This window comes from Micromys minutus, assembly GCF_963924665.1.
Source record: "Micromys minutus genome assembly, chromosome: 9".
In the NCBI taxonomy this organism is placed as follows: domain Eukaryota; kingdom Metazoa; phylum Chordata; class Mammalia; order Rodentia; family Muridae; genus Micromys; species Micromys minutus.
Genome location: NC_137978.1, coordinates 27,638,816 through 27,650,508, shown reverse-complemented (window position 1 = coordinate 27,650,508; position 11,693 = coordinate 27,638,816). Strand labels below are relative to the sequence as shown.

The 11,693-nt window shown below is 45.3% G+C and overlaps 1 protein-coding gene across 2 annotated transcripts; it reads right to left on the bottom strand.

Annotated features, from left to right (window-relative positions):
* Window positions 1-1,105: 1,105 nt before the first annotated feature.
* COA7 (cytochrome c oxidase assembly factor 7) lies at window positions 1,106-9,892 on the bottom strand. Of its 2 annotated transcripts, XM_080921022.1 has the most exons (4): window positions 9,746-9,892; window positions 8,699-8,809; window positions 6,167-6,307; window positions 1,106-1,710 (listed from the first exon to the last, which is right to left on the bottom strand). In XM_080921022.1, exons 1-4 carry the CDS (start codon window positions 9,849-9,851, stop codon window positions 1,262-1,264), a joined length of 807 nt encoding a protein of 268 aa, XP_080777148.1. In that variant the 5' UTR covers window positions 9,852-9,892; the 3' UTR covers window positions 1,106-1,261. The 2 variants fall into 2 exon arrangements, with proteins under 2 accessions (XP_080777148.1, XP_080777149.1); XM_080921023.1 differs by lacking the exon at window positions 8,699-8,809.
* Between the last annotated feature and the right edge of the window lie 1,801 nt (window positions 9,893-11,693).

The window sequence follows — 11,693 nt, the reverse complement described above, 5'->3', positions numbered from 1 at the left end:
AGTTGCCCGTAATTAGTATCTTTCCAATGCTTGTTGGCCTACGGTGTTCAATCATACCAAATACTATTTTCAAGACATTCTAAAAACAAACTTGATGTCTTTTAAAGCTGTCCGAGCACTCAGGAAAAACCCTTTTCTGTATCAACCTCAGAAGGCTTCCAACCTTCAAAGGCAAGTCTTTCTTCTAGAGCTGCCAGACTGGAAAGGGGACCAGGGTAGTGAGAGACAATGGTCCAGTTATCAGAGGCAAAGGACAAGCTCGCCCCCTGGTGACAAGCAGAGAGACAACAGAAGGGAAAAAACTCTTAAAAAGGCACACACACACACAAAGACAGCCACCATGATGAACACACTCTACCCTGCCAGGGTCTGGATACCAGCAGCGTAACAGATGGAAAAGCAACTGAAACACTTCATTCATCTGGACAGATTCAGTTCTGCCCAGCATAGTGGTGCTTGCCTGGAATCCCTGCGCCAGTGGGGCTGGGGCAGGGCAGGAGTTTAAGGCTGCAAAAGGCAGCACAAGGGTCTGTTAAAAAAAAAAAAAAAAAAAAAGGCAGGAAGAAAAAGGCTCTGTTCAGTAGACTATTTCCTGTCAGCATGTCCCAAATTCCTAGCTAGAGCTGCTGCTGGAGTCATCTGTCTTCCTGCAAGGAACATAGCCAGCCGAGAGGCTAATTTTTAACTGCCAGCGATTTGTCTAGAGGAGAGGCTTAGGTTTTGTCTCCTTTGGCAACAGCAAGGCTAATATAACCACCTCAACTTTCTTCAGCACGAGGCTCCTGATCCCTCTAAATCCGCTGAGAGGTCTGACTGGATGGCAAGGAGCCCACACCAGGTTGGGTTGGGTTATGTAAGGCAGAGGGTGGCAGTCGTGACTGCTCGATGTTCTAAGACCTCTGTTATGCAAATTAGGATACTTCTTAGTGTTCAAGCTCTGCAGCTAAAATGATGATGGTTGATTCTTTCAGGCCCATGGCTGCTAAGTTTCCCAACTTTTCTTTGTCTCCCCAACCCCCAAAAGCCTATGATTTTATAGGTTCGGTTTAGAAATTAAGACCCCCCCCCCACACACACACACGTAAATGTAGGTATCAGCACAGAGTACACACAAAGGATTATTTACTAAAACACTTCTGGCCACTCCCAGCAGATGACACTCTGGAGCACACGGCACTCAGTGACCTGCAAGGGCTCATTCTGGGTTCAGAGAGGAGCTGCCAGGGTGAAGTTGCTGCTTGGAAGGGGGGTGGGCCACACATTACCCAAATGTTAAAGGTTGCACGTTTTTCTGCTGTTCTTTGTGCAGCTGCCGGGCCCTGTTTTTCAGCATTTCGGCCTTGGCCTCGTCCTTATCAACACCATCCCCCAGTTTGTACATGCGGCTGGCATTGGCGCAGGCCCAGACATGGCCCAGGTCACAGGCCTTCATTGAATATTTACACGCCAGACCCATGTCCTTAGGAAAGCCAGGGGCACCCTGTAGAAACATGGCACTGAGGTTGAAGCAGCTGGCTGCATAGCCGCCATCGCAGGCCCTGGTATAGTAGTCCCTGGCCTTCCCCAGGTCAGGCTGGCCATCCTCATTGACCTGTCCATCATGTGCCAACAGTCCAACATTGTGACAGGATTCCACAGACTTCTTTCCTGCTTTCTCACATGCCATTAGAAAGCAGGAAGAGGCAGCCTTTAGGTCCTGAGTCAGGCCACCTGCAAAGACAGAAAACAAAAAAAAGAGTAAAGGCAAGAGCTGGCCAGAAAGTCCATGGGAGAGCTTCTGCAGTTGTCATGCTGAAGCTCTGCTTCTAGCCAAGGTTGGGGACAATCCCTGAAGCAAGTCCTGTGAGTTAAAGCAATATGGACGAGGGTAGCCAGTTAGGTAGCTATGAAGTCTTTGGTTCACACACTATCTTACAGGGAAGCCAAGACAGGAAGAGACAAGCCAAATCAGAGCACCAGAAATTGCATCCTGGGGCTACAGTGAGAACAGAGCATTTCAAAATAAGTAACTGAGTGTTTCTTAATCTGAACTTACAGTCGGCCCTACATATTTATGAATTCTGCATATGCAGATTCCATTAGTAAAAAAAAACACTATTACAGCATTCAAACCAGACAGCAGCTGCAAATTTAACTAACCATGAACTTAAAATATTCAGAAAAAAAAAACAAAAACAAAAACAAAAAATTCCCATGGCTGTGCTAAAAATGTAATGGGTCCCCCCACCCCCGTCATTATTTCCAGAGACTACACAGCGTAACAACTATTTACAACAGTGTTTATCCTGTCTTAGAACAAACCAGAAATAAGTTCAAGTACATGGAAGGATGACCTAAGGATTCTGATCCTACAGGAACTAACCTCCCAAGGCAGACTTAAAAAGCCCAGTGTGTGGTACCTGCCTGTAATCTTAGCATTTAAAGGCAGGAGGCAGGAGGATGTCTGAGTTCTAAGACACCCAGATCTACATAATAGAGAGACTTTGTCTCAAACAAACAAACAAAACGAAACTCCTAAAAAAAACTATATAAAAGAAAAAAACGACTCAGGAGCTAGGAATGAGTAAACATCTACAATTGTAGCATGAAGAAAGCAGAAGAAAAGGAGGAAAAATTTTCAGATGTTGTCTTTAAAAACAGTGGTGGTCATTTTTTATTTGTCTACAGTTCTGGGATTTTGTTTGTTCCTTTTGAATAGCGTCTATTACATGTGCCTGTGCTAGCCTTGAATGCTTGAGTGCCAGGGTTAGAGATGTACCATGTCACAAGGACTGGAACTCAAATCCTTTCTCCTTCCTGTGAGTCAAATTTAGTGACTTACTCCCCCCCACACACTTTTTTAAAAAAGATTTATTTATTTTATGTATATGAGTACACTGTAGCTGTCTTCAGACACTCAGAAGAGGGCATCACAGATGATTGTGAGCCACCATGTGGTTGCTGGGAATTGAACTCAGGACCTCTGGAAAAGCAGTCAGTACTTTTAACTGCTGAGCATCTCTCTGGCCCTAGTGACTTACTTCTAATAAATAGAACATGATAAAAACGGAAAAAAAAGCGACTCTCCCACATAGACCATAAAGACACTGTTGGGCTGTCAAGACAGCTGCTATCAAGTCTGACCTCAGTCCAATTCCTGGGACTGACATGGTAGAGAACTGACTCTGGCAGGTTGCCCTCTGACCCTCACACATTCATTATGGTTCACACACATGCCCACAGATAGACACACATATACAAATGCTCATTTTAAAAGGCATTGGATTCTCTTCTCCTTTTAAGAAAGGATCTTTCTATTATATAGTTCTGGATGTCCTGGAGCTTATGTAGCTGAGGCTAGCCCCAGAAGATATACACCTGTCTTTGGCTCTAAAAAATGCTGGGACTGTCCAATGCTCTTTCCTCTCCTCTCCTCCCCTCTCTCTTATTTTAATGAATAGAGATGAGTGCCTGCACATTTGTCTTTGTATCACATACATGCCTGTGAGGCAACAGCTACCACAGAATTGATATTACAGAAAGTTGTAACTGCTATGTGGGTACTGGGAATGGAACCCAGCTCTCCTGGAAAAGCAGCCAGCGTAAACCACTGAGCCAAACATTTTAGATTCTCTTTACTGGGGTACTTGCTTTGAAGGAAGCTAAAAACAGATCATGAGGAGACATAATGAATCAGCCCAGGGAGAGAAGGAGAGCTCACAGCTGCTGGGATCTCCAGACAAGAGCTGACAGGAGCCAAGGCCTTGTCATCAGGCCAGTGAGCAAGTCAACATCTAGATGGCAACTTCAATCAAGCCTCCAACAACTACAGCAATGCCTCCCTGTCCAGCGTTTTGTCCAAAACACACAGCTAAGCCAACCCCAAACTCCTAACCCTTAGAGAGAAGAGATAACTTGTTATCTGAAAAAACTTAGCATTATTTAAGCGATAATGCCAATTAGGGCATGAGAAAAAAAAATATAGGGGCTAATTACTCAATTCTTACTCTGTGCTCAGTATATCCTAATAGCTTTACTAATACCTTATTTTTAAATTATATTTATTTTATGTAAGTATTTTGCCTGTGTGTATGTATGTGCACCACTGTGTGTCCTAGTGCCTGAGTCTCCTGGAACTAGAGATACAGACGGTTGTGGACCTGGCTCCTCTGCCGGTACAAGTGCTCTTACCTACTGACCCATCTCTATAGCCCACACAGTAACATCATTACCTAAACTGCCCAAAGTAATTCATTTTCTTTTGTTTATCTAACTCCATCCAACTGCTCTCCAGCCCCACCACCATATCCTGCTGAGCAGAAAGTTCTTATGCAGCTTCTGGGGGTCCATTGTTTTAACAAACTGACGCCCACCCCCACCCTATGCCTCTAGTGTGATGTAACTGTGATCTGCACTTTAGCAACCCACCCTACTTCAATTCAGGTGGAAAGTTCTTTCTGGTGTGAGTCTGCTCTAAGACACTAGCAAAAAGACTATTGGCCTTGTATTCTTGGTGGTCTGTAGTATACTCAAGTGGGCATTTTATATCTCTACTATCCACCCAGCCACCCACCCATCCATCCATCCATATTTCTTTCATTATGTTTTTCTTTTGAATTCTGAAACAGGATCTCAATCTGTAATCCAACTACGCTAAGTGTAAGCCCTACTTCTCCTGGTTTATAGATGATAAAACTGGGATACAGAGCTAAAAGTGACTAGCTAAGGCTGGGATGGCTGTCATGCCTAATCTGTAATTTTTCACTGAACAAGCTGGATCCTGAACATTTCAGGCCAGCTTAACCTACAAATAGAATTCTAGGCCAGTGTCTTAGGGTTTCTGTTTGGTTTTAGACCCTGGGACAAGGAAGGGACTGAGGTGCCTATTTCACATATCAAAGCAGACCTGGCTTCCAGGTTCTCCCATCATTCCTCAGTCCCTACCTGCATATCCTGCTCCCAGCCCTGAACTTTCAGCCTTCCCCCAGTGGCTCTTCCCTATATAATCCAAACATTTGGCCTCCCACACTCCCTCTTTCTCTCCTCTCTTTGCATGCCCTGTCTTGCCCTCTCTCACTTTCTTCCCCCATGACCCATGGCAACTCCCTGGCCTCAATTCTTTGCCCGAAAGCAGTTTCCTAATAAACCTGCCTTTAATATAATCTAATCTGCTTGTATTGGCTCATTCCACCGGCAGGGAAATAACCTATCAGTTTCTATTGCTGTGCTGAAACACTAAAAGCAACTTGGGGATGAAAGGGTTTATTTGGCTACACTTCCATAGTCCATCACTGAAGGAAGTCAGGACAGGAACTCAAGCAGGTCAGAAACCCAGAGGCAGAAGCTGATGCAGAAGTCATGGAGGGTGCTACTTACTGGTTTGCTCGCCATGGTTTGCTCAAACTGCTTTTTTATAGACCCCAGGACCACCTGCCCAGGGATGGCACCACCCACAATGGGCTCAACCTCCACATCTATACTAATTAAGAAGAAGCCCTACAGGGCTGCCTACAACCTGATCTAATGGAGGCATTTTTTTCAACTGGGGCTCCCTCCTTTCAGATGACTCCAGACAGCATAGCCAATAACGCTACAATAAAACTCTGCTCTTAAAAAAATTTTTTTTGAGCTGGACCTAATGGTACACACCTTTAAATCCATAACTTAAGAGGTAGAGGCAGATGGAGCTCTGTGAGTTTGAGGGACAGCATGGGCTATGTAAAGAGCCTCTGCTGACTCATGGTCTCCACAAGTAAGACAGTACACATCTGCCCCATACCAAAATAAGTAAATGTAACTTTTTAAAAATACACACACACATACACAAACACATACATACACTGTAGCTGTCTTCAGATACACCAGAAGAGGACATCAGATCTCATTTCAGATGGTTGTGAGTCACCATGTGGGTGCTGGAAATTGAACTCAGGACCTCTGGAAGAGCAGTCAGAGTTATAAGTTGCTCTTAACCACTGAGTTATCTCTCCAGCCCGTAAATATAATTTTTAAAAATAATTTTTAAGAAAAATACAATTAATTAGCCAACTAGTCCTACCATGTGCAAACTGTAACCCCAAAGGTTGCTTCACTTAAAGAACCTGTTCTTCCACTACCTCTCTGCTGAACCCCTACTTATTCTCGTCTACAACAGTGCCCATGTCTGTGAAGACCTGCACCTCCTCACCTTTTCCCGTCACGTAGTAGGCCCCCAGCTTGTAGCAGCTGTCACCATGCCCATATTTCTCACAGTTGAACTTCAGCACCTTTGCAGCTTCATCAAAATTCTTTTGGATTCCTTCCAGATAGTCCACCAGCCGATAGCAACCTAGAGATGAGGGAAGAGGTAATCATGCCAGCAGCTGCTGCTCAGGGGGCCCAGATCAAGTCTAGCTCTCAAATGTGCCAATCAGATTTAGTGCAGAAATGTAGTGTCCAGCCCTTCTTAAAAGGGGACATGGCTCCTGCTGACCAGCAATGTACAGATCAGGAAGACTAACCCCAGCAATGGTTCTACCACTGTCAGACCATCTGATCTCTGTCAGCTTGGCCTAAACACTAGCTGACTTCCAATGACTGACACTTTTTATTAGCCTTCGAACCTCTCTGTGAGTTCTGTAATAAAAACACTAAAACCTAAGAGTTTGTGGATGCCTCTTGCAGCAAAAAACCAGAAACGAGAGGTAACTAACTACCTTACTTCCTGGCCTGGGGAAACCTGAAGCCCAGAAAACAGAAATGGAAGCTACCAAAGCAGTGGGGGAATAGGTTTCCCATATCTGGAATGTCCCAGTTCTAGCTAGCCTCTTAGCATTCCTAGCAACATCGAAGAGCATTTTCCTTCATCAAATATTTGAACACAGATATACACTAACTAGTTCATGTATGAAAGTATACAACAGATACACAGCTACTAAGAATACTGTTATTTGCCCTCCTGATATTTATACGATAAAGCCAGGCATGCAAGTCTGAGCACTCCCAAGGTGGAGACAAGATAAGGAGTTCAAAGTCATCCTTCATGACTTTGTGAAAGACTACGTTAGGAAAGGAGGGAATACAACAGGGAAACTTAAGTGTTTTCAAATACTAAGTTAAACTAAAATAAGACAGGCTGATGAGAAAGTTTTTTCTAGGTCTTATGGTTAACGTAGTTTGGGCACCAAGGAAGGTCCCACCACAGCTGAGCTGAGACCAGAATATGAAGAAAGCACTCGCTACTTGAGGACTGAGGGGCTGAAGGCGCCGCTCCACAACCAAGCAAAGTACAAGGCCCTGGGTGGCTCCGTCCCTATCGTATTGAGACGACGTAATGGAAAGGGTCCAGAGAGTCCTGGAAAAAGAACGTGTAGACAAACAGGTGAAAGAGGAAAGAAACACAGCACAAACATGGTAAGAGGTCTGGGGTAGGAAGGCAAGAACCTATAAAACACCCAAAACTTAGTGCTGCACCTCCCTCCATGACGGGCATGTTACTATAAACTATAAAGCACAGAGAATTTTTAGGAGGAGGAGAGTGGGGCTGGAGGTGTGTGTAGCTCAGTGGCACAGTCCTTGCCTAGAGTTCAGGAGGCTCTTGGTTCCGTCCCAATCCCCACAATGAAAAACAATATGCGTAAACTAGGGACTGAGAAATGTCTTTTTTTGTTATTAATTATTTTATTGGATACACTCTGTATTTACATTTCAAATGTTATCCTTCCCAAAATCTCTTAAAAAGGAGGGACGTAATGAGATTCACTTTGCATTTTAAAAAACATTGCACAATTTTTTTTTAAGTTGCACCTGCCTGGGTGACCACAGAGGAAGCTAAGGAGTGAGAGAACATTCTAACACTGAGAATATTAACAAAAATTCATGTTATCTTTGTTTAATTTGAGGCAGGGTCTTATATAACCTAGATTAGACCATAACTATGTAGCTAAGGATGTCCCTGATCCTGCTGCCTCTACCTCCTTGAGTGGATCACAAGCCAACCACGTGTAGCCATATGCAGTCTGAGCCAGCCATGTGCACACTAGATGAGCGCCTCACCAACCGCCCTACACCTGCCCTCAGCCAGCTCTCCCACACCTGTCTTCCACATAACACGCATCAACCACATGAGCGCCTCACACATGCCTACAGAATCAGGTCTAAATTCCTTGCTTAGAAGGCAGGATACATTGCAGTCCAGGCTCCCTGTACAAACTTAATTCTGGAGCTAAGTGGTAGAAAACTTGCCCACTACATTCAAAAGCCCTGGGTTTGAGCCTCAGGGCTGCAAAACAACAAAGAATTAATTTGACTTGATTCTGAGCAATCCTGAATTCAGCCTTCCAAAAGGTTGAATTGTTCTCCCACCTCTCTCCCCCCGACTGACTACACTGCTCACCTCCGTGAACTATATCCAACTACCTTAGTCCTCAGAGACCACAGACGGTCAATTCTCTGAAATATCTCTTCAATTGGGACATGGACTAGGATCCAAAGAATAACCCTGGATTCCTCATCCAAAACCATGCTGTAGTGGACTAATTTCAAGAAATAAGAAGTCATATCTTGGGAACTAGATTGTAAGCTACTGGAAAGGAGGGTCAGAACCATTTTTGTTCTTTTCCCTTAAATAAAACAATAGGAAAACAACCCACAGACACTGGATGTTTCTCTGGGCGCCTACCACCCATTCACTCTACCACCTCAGTACACACAAGAGGCCATTTCTGCTTGACTTTATTACCTCTGCCTGGCAAAGGCTTACAATGGTTCCTTTCCTCCTTCAAAGCTTTATTCAAAAGCCATTCCATCAGGCAGTGCTCTTCACTTAGTTCTTTTATCCTATTTCGCTTACCTTAAAAAAAAAAAATTAATTTTGTGTTGCGTGGTGGTGGTCCACACCTTCCAGCACTTGAGAAACAGAGGCTGGCAGATATCTGAGTTTCAGGCTAGCCTGGTCGACAGAGGGGAGTTCCAGGCCATCCATGACTACACAAAGATCATGCCTCTAAATAAATAAATAAATAAATAAACAAATAAATTTGTTAGCAGGCCCGTGGCTCATGCCAAAAACTCGGGAGATAAAAAAAGGTAGTTCTGAGTCCAAGGCCAGTGTAGTCTACACTTCAAGTTCTAGCCCAGTCAAGGCTACATGATGACAGCCTCAAAAAAATTTTATTATTTTAAATTATGAATATGTGTGTGTATGAGCATGTGGTGTGGAGGCAACGGAGGCCAGAGGCACTGGGTCTCCTAGAACCGGAGTTACAGACGATTGTCAACTGCCCCACGAGGGTGCTGTGTTCTGAACTCCGGCCTCTTGCAAAAGCAGTATGGGTTCCTAATCGCTGGACCATCACTCCAGTCTCCCTCTCCAGTTCTTTTTATTTTTGGACCGGGTTTTGCTATGTAGTCCAGGCTGGTCCTTAACACCTGAGTTCTAAGTGATCCTCCTTCCTCAGCCTCCCGAACGCTAGAATTACGGGCGCATGATAGAAGTCTAGCTCGCATTTACTATCACACATTTCACTTATTTCCTGCATGTTAACCGATTCCCTCATAGACAAGTACACTGAAGTCCCATTTCACCTTCACAACTCCAGTCCTAGCACCCCAAACCGGACTACTCAGCGTCTAGCTTGAGGGCTCCGCCCTCCGCAGCAGGCCCCGCCCACAGGTCAGTAGTGTCCCTGACCCTGTCCTTAGGTGTCCTCTGTCCGCCACGTGACCACGTCCGCACCCCACGCTCGCGCCCCTCCCCTATGTCCCAGGCTGCGCGGTTAGCGCTCACCCTCCGGGTCCTTTTCGCGGTAGCACTGGTAGTGGCACTCCACCTCCATGTTCTCCAGGAAGGACTTCACCTGCTCCTCGTCCTGGAAGTCAACCAAGCCCGCCATGACTCCGACTCCCACAAATCGCGTGTGGCTCCGCCCTCAGTCACGTGAGCCACCCCAGGGGCGGGGCATGCCAGCCGCGTGCATGACGTCAGCGCTCCGCAGTACGAGGGCGGGGGCAGAGGGGAGGAGACGATTACTGCTTCCCAGCAGCCTTTGCGGTGAAACGTCCTCCGCCCGCTTTTCTTTTTGTTTTAGGCCAGTCCTCTCCCAGGTTTCTGCATCGGTTTCTCTGAGGGAGTTCTGCTGCCCCTTAATGGTTTTCTCCCGGTAGCCAGGATCACCCAGCGTTCTTCAGGCCCGGTTCTAAAGCCCACACAGGCAGGAGTCAGGTCCCTGCCTTCCCAAAGCTCACCACCGAGTGCTTTGCAGCATCATAAAACAGAACTTGAAATTCATCGGGGTAGCATTTGTTTATTAGGGCAGCAAGCATTTTGAGTACCTTGTGTGTCCCACATATGGCCAGAACAACCGAAATAAATTATGCAATTGCCACGGGATGCACTTACCTCTTATAGTCTTTGTAGATCCATCAAGATCACCAATATTAATGTGGCCTCGCGTTATGATTGGAACACATCAGCGGTCGGGCTGATAGTGACAACATGGTGGTAGCTAGTGTTAGGACAGCAGCGGATTGAAGCCAAGGAATGCTGTAAAGCCATATGATTCAACAGATCTAACCAAAGAAGTTTATTGGGGCAGGAGGAAAGGGAAAGGCGGCTTGAGAGCTCATGATTTTAAAAGCAGTTCCGTGACACATCTTTCACAGGATAACACAGGATCTGCTTTACTCCAAAGCCTCTTGAGTAAAACTGACATTTCAAGGTGGTGTGCTACTTTTATGTATGGTTTTGAAAGACTTGAAGCTAGTTTTAACTACTGGGAGACCCCACCCCCCAAAATGAGACAAGAGAACAGGGTTCCGGCCAGCTAGATCTTAGCCTAGTCTTGACCTGAGGAGGGTAGGTGTAAAGCTGGTGAAAGCCCCTAGGATCCTTCAGTTTATTTGTTTTTCCTTTCGATAGAATCTCACTTTAATTGAGACAATCCTCCCAGACCCCTCAGTCTAGTACTATTACAGATACAAGCCATGTTCTTTTTATTTTATTTATATCCCTAGTCACTAGAGGGAGCCCTTAGAATATATACTCCAGAATGGGAAGCCCTGACCTTTAGTTTTAAGCTTCCCTCCTTAACCTACTCCAATCCAATACATCTAGAAGCTTACTTGATTTGTTATGTATAATTGAGACAGATTGAGTCCATGACAGGCTTCAAATCGGCAATTTAGAAGACTAGGACTAAATCTGTTTCCAAGACCTGAGCAAGCCCAGGCCTCAGAAGACAGCCCTCCACCTGGCCTGAGGCAAGGACAGCAGCAATTTCCAGACTTCAACAACAGTTTCCAGATCTCCCCAGCAACAGTTTCTAGCCACCCCCGCCCCAGCCCCTGCAATGGCTCAGGATGTCCCTAGAGACAGAGTGAACAGATTTAGAGGCCACCTATCCCTCCCTGGAATTCACCTAATGTGCTATAAATTAGGCCTGTGAGCTCACTTTGGGGTCTCTATCTTTGTAGATGGTAGACCCCAGCACGCTGGACTTTTGCAGAATAAAACACTGAGTTTATATACTATTTGAGTCTAGGGTATTATTCTTCAGCAAATCATGGACCGACCCTTACATAATATACTATGCAGTGGAAACTTAAGGGTTCTTTGGAAAATCAATTGTGCGAGATGATGTTTTGCTGGAGCAAACAAGAGAAGGAGTATTTTCCTGAAGAAGACACAGGTAAAAGGGTGTTCTGCTAAAGCAAACATGTGAAAGGACACGTGATGA

What these genes read in the sequence shown, in the direction of transcription:
- COA7 (XM_080921022.1), bottom strand. Translation starts at nt 9,851, where the DNA reads ATGGCGGGCTTGGTTGACTTCCAGGACGAGGAGCAGGTGAAGTCCTTC. An exon ending in CCGCGAAAAGGACCCGGAGG is followed by an intron (nt 8,810 to 9,745) that starts GTGAGCGCTAAC and finishes TTTTTTTTTAAG; the next exon opens with GTAAGCGAAATAGGATAAAA. An exon ending in CTACTACGTGACGGGAAAAG is followed by an intron (nt 1,711 to 6,166) that starts GTGAGGAGGTGC and finishes CTGTCTTTGCAG; the next exon opens with GTGGCCTGACTCAGGACCTA.